At 45.5% G+C, this 19866-nt stretch overlaps 1 protein-coding gene across 2 annotated transcripts in view; it reads left to right on the top strand.

Annotated features, from left to right (window-relative positions):
* The first annotated feature begins 609 nt into the window (after window positions 1-609).
* KIF11 (kinesin family member 11) overlaps window positions 610-19866 on the top strand; it is a 45710-nt gene continuing 26453 nt past the window's right edge. The window contains exons 1-9 of one of the 2 annotated variants that reach the window (XM_078855673.1): window positions 610-763; window positions 1906-1995; window positions 12404-12539; window positions 12886-12983; window positions 14022-14100; window positions 17256-17441; window positions 18263-18387; window positions 18787-18877; window positions 19644-19789. In XM_078855673.1, coding sequence (XP_078711799.1) covers window positions 1922-1995; window positions 12404-12539; window positions 12886-12983; window positions 14022-14100; window positions 17256-17441; window positions 18263-18387; window positions 18787-18877; window positions 19644-19789 — 935 coding nt within the window. In that variant the 5' untranslated portion in view covers window positions 610-763; window positions 1906-1921. Of the gene's footprint in view, window positions 1269-1905; window positions 1996-12403; window positions 12540-12885; window positions 12984-14021; window positions 14101-17255; window positions 17442-18262; window positions 18388-18786; window positions 18878-19643; window positions 19790-19866 lie in introns of both variants that reach the window. The other variant, XM_078855675.1, reaches the window with a different exon arrangement.

Below are 19866 nucleotides of genomic sequence, written 5' to 3' on the forward strand. Positions count from 1 at the left end.
AATGTGAGTGTTGTTAGTAATGTGAGTGAGTGTTGTTAGTAATGTCGGTGTTGTTACAGGGGGGGGTCCCCCCTTCCCGCCCCTCGCCCCCCCTCCCCGCCCTTTGCCCTTCGCACCCCCTCCCCTCGCTCCCCTCCCCGCCCCTCGCCCCCCTCCCGCTCCTCGCCCCCCTCCCCGCCCCTCGCCCCCCTCCCCGCCCATCGCCCCCGCCCCCCTTTCCGCCCATCGGCCCCGCCCCCTTCCCCTCGCCCCCGCCCCCCTCCCCCGCGCCTGCCCCCCTCCCCTCGCCCCCGCCCCTCGCTCTCCCTCCCCGCCCCTCGCCCCCCCTCCCCGCCCCTCGCCCCCCCTCCCCGCCCCTCGCCCCCCCTTTCCCTCTCCTATCCCCCTCCCCACCTCTAGCCCGGCCCCAGGCCCCCCCGCCCCTAGCCCTGGGTCCTCCCCGCTACCATCTCCGCCCCTCCTCCCCGGCCTCTCCCCGCTGGATCCTGCGCGAGAAAAAAATCTCGCGCCTTTAAATCTGCGTGACGTCACCCATTCACCAATCACGCGCGACCTTCCCCCCATCCGCTGCGACGGCATTGGCTAAACCTGTGCACGTGACTGTTCAAATTGTTGCCGCGTCAACGGCTGCCGGAGTGGAGGGGGCGCGGTTCCGACTCGCGCTGTTTCGCCGCCCGTCGCTGTCATTGCCACTTTTGCTACAGGAGGACGATTTCTGTCGGAGCGGACGTACGCGGGGCACAGACTGAGCAGCGGTTGAGCGGTGAGGGCACTGGGGGAGTACGACCTCCGCTCCCGACGTTCACGGTTTCTTTTGTCTCTCCACGCGCATCTCCCATCGCTGCGACCCGCCGCTTCTGAGCCGCGGTGCCGCCACCACCACCCAGAGAGTCGCCGTGGTGCGTCCCCTGTGCCGAGTGTGTACGTGGGGAGCCGTGGCGCATTGTAGGCGCTCGCCTTGCTCCTCCGAGTACGCTCCCATGTTCTCCTTGCATTTATCAAGATGAGCATCAAGGATATGGACTTTTAGGGACATCCTACAGCCCATTGTGACATAGTTCTTTACCAACCAGCTCCACATAGTTTTCGACCTTGTGATTGCCCAGGAAGCCACAAACCACTGCGACAAAGCTGTTCCAAGCCGCGTTCTCCTTACTAGTGAGCTTCTTGGAGAATTCGTTGCACTGCAGGATCTTCTTTATCTGTGGTCTGACGAAGACACCGTCTTTGACCTTTGCCTCATACAGCTTCGGGAAGAAGTCTTGAAGGTACATGAAGGCTGCCGACTCCTTATCTACAGCTGACAAATTGTTTCATCAGGCCTAATTTGATGTGCAGTGGTGGCATCAGCACCTTCCGGGGGGTCCACCAGTAGCTCCCACTTGACGATGTTCCTCCCCACAGAGAACTCGGTCCGCTGTGATAGTGCGCCTTGGTGTCTAAATCTTTTGTAGTAATTTTTGTGTAGTACTTTAGTATAATACATGTTAATTTTGATTCATATGTTTTTTCTGACTTTATGTGAAGGAAAAAACAAATTCGCCCGTTTTCTCATTGAAAATAGGTCAATTTCAAAATATTGTCCTGGTCACAAAGCAACGTTTGTGGCGAATAATAGCCATTTTCTGTACTTTTCAGGCATAAGCAATTAGGAAATAACACTTACTACCCAGGAACTAAACAAAAAAAATTGTTACACTGTAATGGGAGGGAGTTTATGGCTGTCTTCAAACTGCACGTTATTCTTAAATGTAAATAGTGGTGTTTTTTTCTGCGTGCTTGAACACCACTGCCAACAGTCAATGTTTTAGTTGAAAAGCGTCGAATTATAAGTGAATATCCGATTTGTTATCAATGCCTCTTGATAGCATGGTTTTAATTTATATTCTTACATATTTTTTGCAGGCTTACATTTGCAAAGATGTCTTATGTCAGCGGAAAAAAACCTGACAAAGATGACAAAGGGAAACACATTCAGGTGTTTGTGCGATGCAGGTAAGTTCAGAGCCGCAAGTGTCGCATTGGATTTCTAATTTGCACGTTCCTATGACTGATCATCATTTAAAACGAAACATGTGTGCAAGCTATTGCAGTTGCGTCAAATAATAAAAGCTATTTCCTTGCTATGTTGTATACAGCACTGAAATTTAACTACTGTATAACAATAGGATGCGTACACATCAGAATAAACAGGGCGTGTGTAAATATCCATGTTTTTCGGTACGTTTTAAGCAACACAAGCTTTTGCCTATAGTGTCCATCAACACTGATTTTCACTTCTAAACATTGACCATTTAAAGAATGTGTATTGGTTCAGTTATCGGCATGTGGCATATGTGTGATCTTGTTAATGAGGACTTTACAGAGCCTAGATTTGTCAGTTGTAAATATGGGCTCAGGCTTATGTGGAAAAACAACATTTTATGAGTAGGGTTTACGAGCATAGTTTAGGGCAGTGTTTCTCATCTCATTTCATTACACGGCAAACAAACTCTTGAGCTTGCTCGATCTTTGTGGCACACAAAGCCAAAAACTCACTGTGGGTCCAGGGGGCTTGGTGGTAATGCGTTGTAGCTGAGAGAGAATTCACAATCTCCTGTACACTACCGTGATCATCGAGAACAAGGAAATCAAGGGGTGCCAAAATCCATGATCAGTATGTTGTATGTGTTGGATTATGAAATTTTGATAAAAATAATAAAAAATATTAATGTTCCGAAAAATGCGCAAATCGCATTAATTATGTTAATGTGTGTATTAGCATGCATAAATTATGATAATGTGTGTAATTATATGCATAAATTATGATAATCGCGGATATAATCGTAGTAATTTATGCGGATGCTTGCGATTATGTTACTGTGATCAGTTATGATAATTAGGCTCAGCTTCGTTTATCCAGTGTTATATCAATCAGGATAACACGATTATCATCGATTAAACGTTTATCGATTATCTTAGTGTGTTTATGTTATTTTAGGTCTCCAGTTTCAGATCTCATCACAGGCTACAGTTCTCAAGAATAAGACAGTTTTGCATGGACTTGGAAGAAACACTCGAGACTTGGTGTTAAGCAATTTTATTCTAAACAAGCACATGACACTCTAGTATGCGAAAGCGAGTATACGTTCAATAAATTCATGGGCAAGATTATGCGATTAACGAAAATGAATGACTAAAAATACTTCTTCATTGGCGAGATTATGCAGTTAACGAAAATGAATGCCTAAAACATTTCTTATTCATGTAACTCGACGGCAGCAACTGCTTTGCACGATCAGTTGATATTGAACGCACCACCTCGAAATGGCAACCCTTTTTGAAACGCAAAGACAATTTTTTTAAAGTCTTATTCGTGTGCGTGCTGTGTGTGCGTTGTCCCCTTGTAATATTAATTAATTCTTAGAGCCGGGAGTTGTGTCGTTAGCTTGTGTGGTGTGGGAGGATACAAACAGCGGCCAGAAGTTTTCTCTGGGTTGGGCGTGGCCGCCGCGAGCCCCTGCTGCTCCCTCGCTCGGCGTGTCTCTGCTTGTGCGCTCTCTCTCTCCACTGCTGGACGACGAGTTGGCACGACGCTCGGTGACGCCCGGTGACGTCCGAGTCGTGCTGCTCTTGCGCTCTCTCTCCCTCTACTGCTAGATGACGAGTTGGCACGACGCTCGGTGACGCCCGGTGACGTCCGAGTCGTGCTGCTCTTGCGCTCTCTCCCTCTACTGCTAGATGACGAGTTGGCACGACGCTTGGTGACGCCCGGTGACGTCCGAGTCGTGCTGCTCTTGCGCTCTCTCTCCTTCTACTGCTAGATGACGAGTTGGCACGACGCTCGGTGACGCCCGGTGACGTCCGAGTCGTGCTGCTCTTGCGCTCTCTCTCCCTCTACTGCTAGATGAGGAGTTGGCACGACGCTCGGTGATGCCCGGTGACGTCCGAGTCGTGCTGCTCTTGCGCTCTCTCTCCCTCTACTGCTAGATGACGAGTTGGCACGACGCCCGGTGACGTCCGAGTCGTGCTGTGTTGTGGCTCTCTCCTTGATCGTTGCCAACTTCACACGGACACTCGCCCTTGCTTCAGGCTGTGTTGGCTTGTGGCTCTGGACGACGCGGCTGTGCTCACTGGGTGGTGGTCGGTCTGAGTATCAAACACACTGCGCATTCGATGGCGCTTTCTCTCTCTTGGTGGCAGCCCCCGGCTTCTCCACTGCTCGATTGATTGTTGAGTCGGCACGATGCTCGCCGTCGCTCTGGACGTCTTGTCTGTTCACACTGGTCGTTGGTCGGTGTGCCCTCAAACACACGGCGCATTCGATGGCGCTGTCCTCTTCCTCACAGCCATTTGACCAGGCTTTCTCCACTGCTTCGCGCTCTCTGCTTTGCTCGCTTGGTCGACGCTTGGCGATCTCCGCCCTTTTACAGGTTGATTGCTTGTCGTCACTCGTCACTCTCTCTGCTCCGTGCTTCTTTTGTTCGTGCAGCTGCCAGCTTCACTCGCACTTAACTTCGTTCTGCGAGAAGCGACACCTGCTATCGGCATCGGTGTTTCGTTTCCTCACGACGCTCCGCCAGCCGGAGCACGGCTGAAACCCAGCCCCGACCCAGGTTGAACTCAGACTTCTGCGACTCAAACGACCCCTCCTCGTTCCATCTCTCCTCGAGGCACGATCTGCCCCCGCTCTCTTGCGAGCCCCGTCGCAACACTGAGCGCGACTCGGACAGACTGCTCATTCAGGCTGTCACCTTAACGATGTCTCGTCGTCCCATCTTTCCTCGGCACGATTTTCCCCAGCTCTCTTGCGAGCCCTGTCGCAACGCTGCGTCGCAAGCCGAGTTGCGAGACTGAGCACGACTCGACCCAGACTGCTTGTTCGCTGAGCGTGCTTGTGCTTAACTTAAAAACGTGACTCCCCTCTGCGCATTCCTTGCGAGCGGGCAACAAAACACAAACAGAGCGAGAAAAAGCAGACACCCCCGCGACCCCTCCTCGCGACCTTACCTAACCCTCCAAGCATTCATGGGCCATCTGTTTGTGCTGCGGGGAGACAAAGACGGCCGTGTTAACTCAAAATGTGAGCACTCTCTCCTCCGCGTCTCTTGCGAGAGAAAACGAACAGAAAAAAAACAGATGTTCTCGAATGTCAGCACAAACCCCCCCCCCTTTGTGACCTTTCTGCTCCCTTCTTGCTTGCCGGACCGTTGGAGACAAAGGTGGCTGAGGAGATTTTTGCAATACATTTATGTGGTCCTGTGTGTTACATTTATTCTTGAGTTATTTTTTTTTAATGTCCTGAGGTTAAGTGCAACTAAGTTTCCACTTACGCTTCCTTAACTGTTGGAATTCGTACTCTTTACTTTTTAGGAAGGTCATGTAGATAGGAAAAATATAATTCTAAATAATATGTATGCGGTGAATATAAGGGAATTACTAATAATAAAAAAACCTATTGTTTGCTGGTTAATTCTCTTTGTTAAGTTTCTACTTTTCGGTACGGAAAACGTTAAGAAAACGCGAGTTGCAACCGTTATTTACTCTGCTCTGCACCCCCATGTACATCTCCAGATGTCTTGGGAGGTTCGTCCATCCATCTTTTGTCCATCTGGATGTCTATGACCTCTCTGTGACCGAATTCTTATCATTTTAACCGCCCTCCATGTTTCATGGATTCCTGGTGTGCTTGTGAGGATAAGTGAGTTGTTTTCATTGTTTAATTAAAACAAAAAGATATATAGATATATTAAAAAAATATATAATACAATTATTTTTTTGAATTGTTCTTAAAAAAAGGGTATAGACACAACAAGTATTTGAACTTGTGGCGGGACCCCGGGGTCCCGAATAAACGTAAGTCAAAATCGTAATTTATTTATTTTTGGCGACTAAATCCCACCGCGCACGTAAACACCGCGACTCACCTGGCGCGGATCATTCTGTTATGTCGTCCAAGCGCAGCGAGGATGAATGTGCAGAAGAGCTGAACAAGCGAATGCACTCCATGCTCGGGTATGGGCAGGATCATAAGTCTTATCCAAAGCTGCTCAAGCTGCCTACAGGACTTAAGTTCTTCATTTGTCATAACGGTATACATAATATAGTGAAACTGCTCTCTTATCTTAATTATTATTTGTGACCTACCAATGTCTGCAGCCAAGATCATTCGATGACAATCCTATTACCTGCATATATTTAACAGATGAGATGCGTTCCACTGTGTTGTATGTGTTGGGTTATGAAATTTTGATAAAAATAATAAAAATTAATAATTTTCCAAAAAATGCGCAAATCGCCTTAATTATGTTAATGTATGTATTAACATGCATTAATTATGATATGTGTAATTATATGCATAAATATGATAATCGCGGAGATAATCGTAGTAATTTATCCGGATGCTTGCGATTATGTTAATGTAAGCAGTTATGATAATTAGGCTTAGTTTCGTTTATCCAGAGTTGTATCAATCAGGGTAACACGATTATCATTGATTAAACATTTACTGATTATCTTAGTGTGTTTATGTTATTTTAGGTCTCCAGTTTCAGATCTCATCACAGGATACAGTTCTCAAGAATAAGACAGTTTTGCATGGACTTGGAAGAAACACTCGAGACTTGGTGTTAAGCAATTTTAATTCTAAACAAACACATGACACTCTCTTATGCAAAAGCAAGTATACGTCAATAAATTCATGGGCAAGATTATGCAATTAACGAAATTGAATGACTAAAACATTCCTTATTCATGTAACTCGACGGCAGCAACTGCTTTGCACGATCAGTTGGTAGTGAACGCACCACCTCGAAATGGCAACCCTTTTTGAAACGCAAAGATAATTTTTTTTTTAGTCTTATTCGTGTGCGTGCTGTGTGTGCGTTGTCCCCTTGTAAAATTAATTAATTTTTAGAGCCGGGAGTTGTGTCGTTAGCTTGTGTGGTGTGGGAGGATACAAACAGCAGCCAGAGGTTTTCTCTGGGTTGGGCGTGGCCGCAGCGAGTCATGCTGCTCCCTCGCTCGGGCGTGTCTCTGCTTGTGTGCTCTCTCTCTCTCCACTGCTCGATTGAGTTTGCACGACGCTCGCCGACGTGGTGCACGATGATTCCGTCGCCGGATAGCGCGCAGCTCCTCCACGAGTCGGCACGACGCTCGGTGACGTCCGAGTCGTGCTGCTCTTGCGCTCTCTCTCCTTCTACTGCTAGATGACGAGTTGGCACGACGCTCGGTGACGCCCGGGTCGTGCTGTTCTTGTCGCTCTCTCCTTGATCGCTGCCAACTTCACACGGACATTCGCCCTTGCTTCAGACTGTGTTGGCTTGTGGCTCTGGACGACGCGGCTGTGCTCACTGGGTGGTGGTCGGTCTGAGTATCAAACACACTGCGCATTCGATGGCGCTTTTTCTCTCTTGGTGGCAGCCCCCGGCTTCTCCACTGCTCGATTGATTGTTGAGTCGGCACGATGCTCGCCGTCGCTCTGGACGTCTGGTCTGTTCTCATTGGGTCGTTGGTCGCTGTGCGCCTCAAACACACTGCGCATTCGATGGCGCTGTCCTCTTCCTCACAGCCGTTTGACCAGGCTTTCTCCACTGCTTCGCGCTCTCTGCTTTGCTCGCTTGATTGACGCTCGGCGATTTCCGCCCTTTTACAGGTTGATTGCTTGTCGTCACTCGTCACTCTCTCTTCTCCGTGCTTCCCTTGTTCGTGCAGCTGCCAGCTTCACTCGCACTTAACTTCGTTCTGCGAGAAGCGACACCTGCTATCGGCATCGGTGTTTCGTTTCCTCACGATGCTCCGCCAGCTGGAGTACGGCTGAAACCCAGCCCCGACCCAGGTTGAACTCAGACTTCTGCGACTCGAACGACCCCTCCTCGTTCCATCACTTCTCGAGGCACGATCTGCCCCAGCTCTCTTGCGAGCCCCGTCGCAACGCCGCGTCGCACGCCGAGTTGCAAGACTGAGCACGCCTCGGACAGACTGCTCTCAGGCTGCCACTTTAACGATGTCTCGTCGTCCCATCTCTTCTCGAGGCACGACTGCCACAGCTCCCTTGCGAGCCCCGTTGCAACGCTGTGCGCGACTCGGACAGACTGCTCTCAGGCTGCCACTTTAACGATGTCTCGTCGTCCCATCTCTTCTCGAGGCACGACTGCCACAGCTCCCTTGCGAGCCCCGTCGCAACGCTGAGCGCGACTCGGACAGACTGCTTGTTCGCTATGTGCGCTTGTGCTTAAACTCAAAAACGTGACTCCCCTCTCTGCGCATTCCTTGCGAGCGGGCAACAAAACACAAACAGAGCGAGAAGAAGCAGACACCCCCGCGACCCCTCCTCGAGACCTTTCCTAACCCTCCAAGTATTCATGGGCCATCTGTTTGTGCCGGACCGTTGGAGACAAAGGTGGCTGAGGAGATATTTGCAATACATTTATGTGGTCCTGTGTGTTACATTTATTCCTGAGGTTAAGTGCAACTAAGTTTCCACTTACGCTTCCTTAACTGTTGGAATTCGTAATTATTATTTTTTTTGGTCAGGTAGATAGAAACATACAATACAAAAATAATATATATACGGTGAATACGAGGAATACAAGGGAATTACTAATAAAAAGCCCCTATTGTTTGTTGGTTAATTCTTTTAGTTAAGTTTCTACTTTTCGGTACGGAAACAGTATAAGGAAAACGCGAGTTGTAAAAGTTGTTTTTCTCTGCTCTGCACCCCCATGTACATCTCCAGATGTCTTGGGAGGTTAGTCCATCCATCTTTTTGTCCATCTGGATGTCTATGACCTCTCTGACCGAATTCTTATCATTTTAACGGCCCTCCATGTTTCATGGATTCCTGGTGTGCTTGTGAGGAGAAGTGAGTTGTTTTCATTGTTTAATAAAAAAAAAAGATATATAGATATGTAATAACGGCCACAGAGGGTTCACGTGGGGATTGGCTTGCCGGTCCTGCTTGTAGCCAATAAGGGTTGAGGTAGGGACCATGGCCCATGCGTCATCATGACAGGCCATCAGGGGGATGGGCTTAGCCATTCGGGGCCCCAGCTAATGGGGAGCCGGATGAGGGGCGTGGTCCCGGGATTGACAGGGAACCATCGAGAATGGTCGGAGCTGTCCATGGATGATTGGCTGGGGGAACCACGTGACGAAGGTGTTAAGAGCGAGGGGAGGAGAACGATCGGGAGCAGACTGGAGCAGGAGGAGAGCAGGGTCACGCGCGGACGGGGCCGGGGGTTGCCACGTGCGCGGCGGGGACTTAGTGGGTGGTCTGTCCTCTCTCCGTTGTCTGCCAGCAACGGAGAGTAAGTGAGCAAGGTGTATCGTGAAGTGAAAATAAAAAGGACCGATTCCGAAGCCGTCTCCTGAAGGATTATTACAGATATAAAAAAAATATATACATTTTTTTTTGGAATTGTTCTTAATAAAAAAAAGGGTATAGACACAACAACTGTTAATTCCTCCTGTTTGATAATACATCGCTTGCCCTTATGCATCTGTGCAGATAGGTGTTTTTTTGCGGTTAAGCCATAGTCCCCACATACCGCTCGTATCAATGTGGATAAGAGGAGCGGCGACCCACTACTCTGTAGAGTAACATTGGTATAAATGCTTGTTACAATTCTTTGGTTCTTTCGGTAAAGTCACGTATAAAGATAAAATAATAAATTAAATTAAATACTAGCATACGACGTTTCGATTGCAACACAAGCAATCATCATCAGGTATAAATTAAATAGAAACACAAATCTAGTATACTTAGAAATGTAATGTAATACAACAGAGAGTCGGATAACATAACAGTCAACACCCTATCTGGTTGATTACGTTCTTCCTGAGAATGCTAAATTTGAGAGAGAGATTAAACACAGAAACATAGACAGACATATAAGCAGACATATCACAGAGATACATAGAGAGAGAGCAAACATAGGCACAAAGGGAAACTACGCCTCTGTGTCGAGGCCTTAAATAGAGAAAGGGGGGGCGGGGAGAGAGGGAGGGGTTAGAGAAATTAGCATGACCATGAGTGGAAACGGTGAGTGGCAAGGTGTAAAAAGCTTGAGAGAGGGGGGCAGGGGTGGAGAGAGAGGGGTTAGAGAAATTAGCATGTCAATGAGTAGCACGATGAGTGGTACGGTACGAAAGCTTGAAAAAATTAGGAGGCAGAGAGAGAGACACACTAAATTAACTAACCTAGCAAAAATTTCGAAATGTAATGCAATGCAACACAGGGTCGGTCAACACACAATTAACGCATAGCCTGGTTGATTACGTTCTTCCAAAGATTGCTAAATTAGAAGTTAAGTGTGAAATTTGAAAAAACACAGACACGAAGACCGATACACAAGCAGAGAGAGACAACGAAAAAACCCAGAGAGAGAGAGAGAAAAAACTAACTTAAAACTTCCCCGTAGAAGTGGTTCAAACTTAATTTGGAGCATTCTCAGGAAGAACGTAATGAACCAGATAGGGTGTTGACTGTTATGTTATCCGACTCTCTGTTGTATTACATTACATTTCTAAGTATACTAGATTTGTGTTTCTATTTAATTTATACCTGATGATGATTGCTTGTGTTGCAATCGAAACGTCGTATGCTAGTATTTAATTTATTATTTTATCTTTATACGTGACTTTACCGAAAAAACCAAAGAATAATTCCTGCAGTCACGAAAGCTCCAAATTAAGTTTGCTTGTTACAATATGAACAGTGCATTGAAAACGTGTACTATTTCATGTACTGTTTACAAATCCACACTGAGAAACACGATGATTGACAGGGGTGTAAATAATTTTTCCGATAGTGTATTTAAATAGAGGTACTGCAGGTAAGTAGTTTTTAGTTTTATAGGCTTAGTTTAACTAGACAACACTTGCCACCATCCTCCAAACCCATTGGTGAATAAGAGCAAAGTTTGTGTTTACATCTATATATATAAAATCGCAAATCTGTCTGTCTGTGTGTGTGTCTGTGTGTCGCCGGACCATACGCAGTTTCATTGGACGAAATGTGAGGGATTTGCGAGACACGATTGGTCCGTTTGGTTTTCCTAGCGCTGCGATTGGCCCGTTCATCGAGGCCGTGGCGGAGTAGCACAGTTGGTAGCGCCCTCGCTTCCCATGCCAAAGGTCGCGGGATCGATCCCCGCGTCCTTCACAGGCGAATATATTTTTAAATCCTTTATATTAAGTTCGCTGCCACGCATATAAAGAATTTATAGTGAAAAACTTTGTTTTTACGAACGCGTCCACATGCAAACCACAAAATACAAAGCCTCCAACTCAGACAACACGTGAAGACCCTTGCAACGCCGGGTTTTACTGATATTTATATATATAAAAAAGGGAAATTTGTGAATGTGTGTCTGTTGAAAATGTTTAGCGTACTTCCCGACATGCAAAAAACGTTAAAATTTGCCATGTGGGTCCTTTCCAGAATGTACACCATGCAAAACTTATACAAACATTACTTTTTTATTCTTTTGGGGGGGGGGGGGGGCGCAATAATGCATATATTTTGCACGGCAAGTGAGCTGTCACGTCACATCTGGCATGTGACCCGCGCGTGCGGAAGCGTAACGCAGTGTGCCTGCTCATCACGCATCCCCCCCCAACCCTCCGTGAGTAAAGTGCCATACAAATGTTTTGCAGGTCTAAGACGTTCTTCGCGCAGCATTGCTTTATTATTCCTGTCATTTACTGCCGTACGCACCGTTAAAGATGTGTGTCTGTAGCAAGCGCGTGTATGTGTACCTATGGACGGGGGGCGCGTGTGTGGGGCGAGCGGTAGTGTAGTGGTTAGTGCGCTGCGCTATAAACTCGGCGACCCGAGTTCGATTCCCACTTGCTACCACCACCTGTGACGATCATTTGAACCGGTCCTGGGCCTCCCCTAGGTCGACTCAGCCTCAAACGAGTAACCGTGGTGTGAACATCGCCACTGGGGAGACAAAGACGGCCGGGCGTCGAGAATCCAAGTCCCGGGCGAAGCCGGGTAGTAAAGCTAGTTATAATATAATGTTTATGCGAGAGCCGGGGGCTTATGGGGGACCCCAGGGTCCTGCCATAAGGTTCATTTGCTGAACTGCGTGAGTGTCCGCATGTCTTTGTGTATCTCTTTGCCACCGTGTCTCTGTGTCTTTGTATGTGTCTGCGTTCCTGTGTATCCTTGTCTATTCGCCCAACTGCGCATGCGCGATCTGGGGGATTGAAAGGGCCGGGGGTGGGGGCTGACGGGCCCGTCTGCTGCCGTCCTGCCCTGTGATCAATGGAGTGGGGTTGTGCGGTTCGTGGCTTGCGGGACGCCGTGGCACGCCTGGGACTTTGCTGCGGCACACTGGTTGCCAGGCACTGGTTTTTGGGGATACAGGATCATGACTGTAATTGTCTCACTTTGTAACTTCATTTGTTTCTTTAGGCCACTGAATGGAATTGAGAGGAAAGCGAATTCGTATTCTGTTGTGGAATGCGATCAAGCCAGGAAAGAATTGTCTGTAAAGTTGAATGTCCCACTTGGAGAAAAGTCTTCAAAGAAGACCTATACGTATGACATGGTATGGTTCTTGCCCAGGATTAATGTCCCATCAGTACAGTATCATCATCTCCACACTAGCACTTTCGTCGACTCTAATAGATGTAATTTGTGGGGATGTTTTTTGAATACACAACGTGCAGGACAAATTCAACACCTGAGTTGCACCTCGTTTTATTTATAGCTGAGCAAGTTGGACGAATGTCATATGAATAAAGTGAAACTGAGCATTCTTTTAAATTAAGGGGCCTTTTTAAGTGAATCGTTAATGACATGATGTTGGTTTTCTTCTGGAGCTGATATACAAACATTTTAAATGAGGTTTTAAAAATGATTTGTCTATGTTACAATACCATGTTTATTTACAGGTCTTTGGTCCTGCTGCAAAACAAATAGAAATTTACAAGAGTGTGGTTTATCCAATTTTGGATGAAGTTATCTTAGGTTACAACTGCACAGTATTTGCGTAAGTACACATAATGTGAATTCCATCCTTGCTAGCTAATAAAATACACTGCATAAATTATTGCTCACCTAGAAGTTGTGGAAAAATGTTTTTATGGAAAGTGTTCTGAGTTTAGTCTATACAGTCCTCTTCTTCACACACTGGCAATACGAGAGCCTGTAGAGATGTGAATCCTGATGTTAATTGCGGTCTCTGGTTTGTGAGAAATCAAACCTGAAGTCAGATTTCCCATCTGTGATCTACCCATTCAGAACACCGTGGGTCGAGCGTGGCATGCAATATAATCCATAAAATGAAATTTAATTATCAATCTGTGTTGCTGTTAGGAGTTGAACCTATATAAATTCGGCCACATCAGGGTTGCCTGAAACCTGTCAAAAATTGAACGCTCAATTAATAAACCGTTCTGGCCAATGCGTTGCACGCCACCCACATACATCACTTCTCCATGATCTCATCTTGTAACGTCATGTGCCATAACTAAATACATTATGAAAAGTGTCACAGATTCCGTGCATGCCGTACACGATTTTTTATATTTTCATTCTGAAAGTGGACAATAAACGACCTTTTAGGCACTGGTCTTTGTGATCAGTGTATTTAATAATTATGAGTTTTATAGGCTGCATGCATGTTTGGTGGTTTCTTCTTTGGCCATGCTTTAAAATAAGGACACTTGCCAAGTGAATAAAAGCCAGTGGGTTTTAATTTTCAATGTGAAGTCCACCTTTTAGAGACGACACTTTCAGAGTGACAAGGATGCTATATAAGTAGTTTTTAGATTTCTACGGTTCCTATCGTAGGGGTACATTTCAACACTTGAACACCCCCTGTTTGTCTGGGATGGCACTACATATCACTTCTGCCTACTCTCCAGCAAGTACGTTCCACAATGTGTATTTGAGATATTAGAGCTTACGGAACAAAGCCAGTGCAGTGCATTCTTTGTTTTGACAACTTGCTGTAAATCACGGCTGCTGTGTTTTGTATTAATGTTTGCTTCATAAATGCTTCAGTTTTGTTTTCTTTGTTTTAAAGTTATGGACAGACTGGTACAGGGAAAACCTTCACGATGGAAGGGGAAAGGTCACCAAATGATGAATTCACTTGGGAAGAGGTAATCTAAGAATATGTTTTACATTCAAAAATATATTTTGCTTCATGCATTTTGCGTCTGAAAACTGCTGGCTTTATAACGTGGGTTTGCACATAAAACCAGATGGGCAGAAGGCTAACTGGTGCCAACAATTGCCCAAGCTATGTGGTCCTATATTGGGATGTTTTGTCAACTGCTATGTGCTTTGACAACGAGTAATAACTATAGGCGGGATATTACTTGGGACATTAAGAATCATTTTCTGCAAAGTAGGAACCAAAAAAATTGGCTTTGTATTTTAAATTAAGAATTGCAAATTCGGATTCATTATTGGTGGAAATGAAGGGATGAGAGAACTAGGACCGGGTGCCAGTTTGTTGCATTTGTGGGTTGATGCAATTACATGTTCCTTGTGGCTTTGTATCTGGAAAGAGCTGAGAGAGAGTGTCAGTAGCACTATCTCTTATAAGCTGTCTTTAGATGAAGCTACCATTTGGCAATGAGGGATCAACCAGTGTGGATCATACATTTTACCAAAACTTCTGAAATTAGGAATTAAAGTTGACAGGGCCCACTAGGTTATGGGTAACAACCAAGATGCATACCGATGCATCATTTGTTTAAAAGCTTGTGGGCTCGGGGAATAAGTCGGAGACCATGTCAATCAGTATTGTGGTAATGCCAAAGAATGCATGTGAAGTGACTGACTCACAGACACTAAGAGTAGGAGGCACTCTATTTATTAACAGCCTTAACAGTTCACAAAGTAACTACAGCTCCCAGTCAGAACAGGTGGAAATATGCCTGACTGACGACGCCGAGAAGGTGAAGACATAGACGGCGGCGAAGACTCCAGCAGCACGACGGGATCCCACTCAAGCGACAGCCACGAGCTCCCACTCGGGGGTCCCTTTTATCCTCCCAGCGTGGCCTCGCTCCGCCCCAGCCACGCCCCCCCCCTCTAGAACTTACTCGGGGTTCCTGGGCTTCCCTCACGTGCCCCTTTTGTAACCTTTCCCCTACATCCCTCTCTCTGGTCTATCACGTGGCTTGCTGTCAGTCGGAGCTGCTGCAACGGCAGATCCCCTTCTCTGCCAGCAACAAGCGCTATGCTGCTAAGTGACCGATTCTATGTCACTACACATGTATCCATGTAAAGTTTGTTTAAGGGTATATAGGTGATTTACAGGCATTAGACAGTGGTCCTTTGTGCCAATTGATGCAGCAACATTACCTGGATGGAGTTGTGTCAAATGTCAGGAATAGATCTAAGGTTTCGATTTGAAGCTTTCGTGACTGCAGGGATTCATCTTCTTGGTTTTTTCGGTAAAGTTACATAGAAGGGAAATAATAAAATAATAATAAAACATAATAAGATAAAATTCTCACGACGTTTCGGCCACAACGCAAGCAGCCGTCCTCAGGTGATGAACAGGGCTGTCATTCGGACGCTGTCTTTCCGACAGCCCTGTTCTTCACCTGAGGACAGCTGCTTGCATTGTGGCCGAAACGTCGTGAGAATTGTATCTTATTATGTTTTATTATTTCCCTTCTACGTGACTTTACCAAAAGAACCAAGAAGATCTAAGGTTCTTGGCCAATCCCAGAGAGAATCTGGTATGTGAGTAGAATAGTTAAATTGTTTATTAAGAGTCTTCTTAATTGGAAAAAAATCACTTATTACACCTGTGTAGTGACAGACTGGAGAGACACTATATTAGGAGGCACTGTTTATTGATAGCCTTCACCGGCGCTGATAATTAGGCCTTGGTAAGGTAATTTACCCTTTTTACCAGTTAAAAGGGCAAAGGTGTCGACATGCCAAGGGGTAAGGTAAAGGGTAGGGTAAGGTAGCTCGGAAGAATTACCCGGTAGGGTAAAGGTAGCGCGAGGTATTACCCGGTAAATACGGTACCTTGTTTACCGCTAAAAGCTCCGTGGCGCAGTCCGTGGCTTCCATTTAATAAGTAATATTAAAAACAACTTTTTTTTAAACACGCTTTTATGAAATGTACTAGTAATGGCAGGACTCCACGACTCCAGGAAGTGGCCCCGAAGTGTGCCATAACGTAAGGGACCGTGGCCAATTACAGCCAACGTCAGTTGACCGTGGACAATTAGACCCAAGCCAAAACATAACATATAAAAAAGAAAATAAAAAAAATATATATATTTTTTATGATAGAATATAGTATTGGCATCAGTGTGACATAAGTATACCAAGTTTTCAGTCGATACCACATTGGGAAGTGGGTTAAAATTGAGTTACAAGATTTGAGGATACAACAACGACAACAACAAGCGTGTAAAATTGGAATCGTCGAGAGTATTCTACATAAATGAAGCGCTCTACCTAGCATTTGCCGTTATAAACCTTTTTCATGTGTAGTACCCCAGTAATTACCCTGTAATCGGGTAATTGGTATGGGGTAAGGGTAAGAGGTAGGGTAAAGGTAGGCTCGTTGCTTTTTACCTTACCTGCTAAAGGGTAAAAGGTAGGGTAGAGTGATTGTATTGTGGTAAGGTAAAAGGTAGGGTAAAGGTAGGCTCGTTGTTTTTATCTTTTACCTTGCCTTGCTGAGGCCTACTGAGAATACTTATAGTAAGGACAGCAACGGCTGCATGACCCACAACGCTGAGACTAGGGTAAGACGATGTTGTTGATGACGAAGACTTGACGGGACTTGACGGGCTCCAGGGGTCCACTCCAACAAACGGCCCCGAATCCTCCCCGGGTCCCCCTTATATCCTCCCAGCGCAGCCTTGCACCCCCTTGGCTACGCCCCCCTTCTAGAACCCCCTAGAAGGTTCCCGGGCTTCTCCCGTGTACCCCCTCTGTCCCCTTCTCCCCACATCCCTTCCTCCCGCCTACCCCCTCACCTCTGGTGGACAGGGTTGCCATGGCAGCCAAGCTTTTTGCCAGCAGCCAGCGCTACATGCCGTAGTTACCTATTCCTTATCACTACATCTGCATGAAAATATTATTCCGTGCCAGTCACTGTAGTTCTGCTTATGCTTAAGCGAGTCGTATATGCAGCTAATATACTAATTTGTCAGCTTTAATTGTACTTGTAAGTCATTACATGGTAATAAAAAGATGGTAATACAAATGTTTGCCAACCTTCATACCTATTGCATTTGTATATAAATTTAATTAAATGTGTTTTGATGTTTAGGATCCTCTGGCTGGGGTCATCCCAAGGACCCTGCACCAAATCTTTGAAAAACTCACCAGCCTTGGGGTTGAGTTTTCGGTAAAGGTCTCTCTGCTGGAAATCTACAACGAAGAGCTTTTTGACTTGCTTAGCTCCAGCCCAGACATCGGAGAGAGGCTTCAAATGTTTGACGACCCTCGCAATAAGGTACACTTGTATAGCATGCCTACTGAATTAAAGAACCCATATATATGCTTCAAGCAACTAATTTGCTTGAGTTTTATCTTAGTAATAATTTCCTTAAACTGTTGATTTGCTGAGGAAGTTACACACCCATAAAGCTGGTAAAAATAAAATTTTTAAGCCAAGTGCAAACAGTGTATGTATGTTGAACTTCTGTCGCACTGTACGTAGCCAACGTGCTAATTGGAGGTGCAAATATAAATATTTTACATTTTAGTTTGTCTTAATTTAAAGGAAGATGCAACCCAAAAAACAGTTGTCTTGTTTCTAGATTTGAAGCTTTCGTGACTGCAATGATTCATATTCTTAGGTTTTTTCCGGTAAAGTCCGTCTTCAGGTGGTACCGTCACAGCCACGACAGCTGTCACAGCCACGACAGCTGTATCAGCTGTCGTGGCTGTGACAGCTGTATCAGCTGTCGTGGCTGTGACGGTACCACCTGAAGACGGAAGCTTGTGTTGCCTCCGAAACGTCGTGATTTTTATTTTATTTTTTTAATGTTTTTACCTACGTGACTTTACCGAAAAAACCTAAGAATATAGTTGTCTTGTTATATTTTTATGTTTCCCATTTGGTAAGATATAAATCTGTAAGAAGACTTGTATGAATAATTTTTTTCGGCTTAATGCTGATCTCAAACTTGCACTATTCGGATAGATATTGTGGGATGGATGGAGTCACAGCAAAGTGAATTTGTAGATAATTTGGCATCTCTGAGCATCTTGCATTCACATCGAATGGAGATGAAACATCATCTTGGTTGAACTAAATTTGTGTCCATGAAGGGAGCGGTGCTGATCAAGGGCTTGGAGGAGGTGACGGTCCACAACAAGGATGAGGTCTACCACATCCTGGAGCATGGTGCCGCCAAGCGACGAACCGCCTCCACTCTGATGAATGCCTACTCCAGGTGCGGCAGCAGCAACTGCCACCCTTTCACGCGAATCTCAACACGAGCACGTTGTGTCTGTTATTTGGCATTCATTCATTTATTCTAATTTATTGTTGGCAAGGCTGGGGTTACAATTTAGAACTTAGCTTATCCAATGGTAGTATCCCAGGTTTGGACTTGTATTGTCATGAATTTATATGTAGGGAGCCCTTAATGTTGAGGTCACAAGAAACCGTTTAGATTAATCCTTTATTACATATATTTTAAGGAATCTGCCAATGGTTCAAATAATCATTGGTCTCCTGTCATCCACGGGTGACAGAAGATGATGAATTAAGCTGTGCTTTACTACAATGCATTGCTCGTAATGGTCATCTAATTACTTGTGGTGTCCGTATGTGCTTTTGTTGTTTGTAGCCGATCCCACTCGGTGTTTTCCATCACCATACACATGAAGGAGACCATGATGGATGGGGAAGAGCTCGTGAAGATAGGCAAGCTAAATATGGTGGGTCGAACTGCCGTGCTTCAGTTTAGTGATAGGTTTTTACCCTTTCAACTATTACAAAAACTGACACCTTTATACAAGGCATCATGTTTGCAATAACCGCAACACAAGCAGTCAAAATGCAAACAAAAAGAAACAACTCTGATAATGATAATGATATGCACTGTCCTTGAAGTTGATTGGTCCACACCCGAGACAGCTTTTCTTAGAGCCTAGTCTCCATTGGTGTTGGACCAAATGACGCCAAAAGGTGTACAACTCAAAAACAGCGCACTTTTTGTTTGCATTTTGACTGCTTGTGTTGTGGTTATTGCAAACATGATGCCTTGTATAAAGGTGTCACTTTTTGTACCAGTTGAAAGGGTAAAAACCTATCACTATATTTTGCCACTGGTAAAGGAGGTCTCATAGTGTAAATCTGTTTTAGTTAATACTAGATAAAGCCAATTAAAATGTCATGAGTACACGCATTTAACAAATCACCCATTATTAGTTCAGCTTACTGGTGAATTGAAGAACAATTCTCAAAAGTAGATTTAGAATAGATTTGACGTTTTGGTTGAAACTACATCAAACGTCACGACAAGATACGGGAAGTAAATGAGAATTTGAGGAAGTCGGAGGCGATTGCATGGCTTAACCGAAAAAAATATTGTGAATCTTAATTGGCTGTGAAAACCTGTGGCAAGATTTTATTTGATTTAAAATTGCTTCCATTTTTAGAAAACCAACACGAAGTTTCATTTTTCTTTTTGTATTTTGGCAGGTGGACCTTGCCGGCAGCGAGAACATTGGGCGCTCGGGAGCAGTGGACAAGCGTGCTCGCGAGGCCGGGAACATCAACCAGTCTCTACTCACCCTCGGAAGAGTGATCACCGCGCTCGTGGAGAGGACTCCACACATTCCTTACAGGTTTATGCCTCAGTAACACAGCTGGAGACACTTCGGTTTAATCTCAAATGGGTTGAGATTTAAACTCAGGATCTCAA

Source organism: Lampetra fluviatilis, chromosome 4 (genome assembly GCF_964198595.1).
Source record: "Lampetra fluviatilis chromosome 4, kcLamFluv1.1, whole genome shotgun sequence".
In the NCBI taxonomy this organism is placed as follows: Eukaryota; Metazoa; Chordata; class Hyperoartia; order Petromyzontiformes; family Petromyzontidae; genus Lampetra; species Lampetra fluviatilis.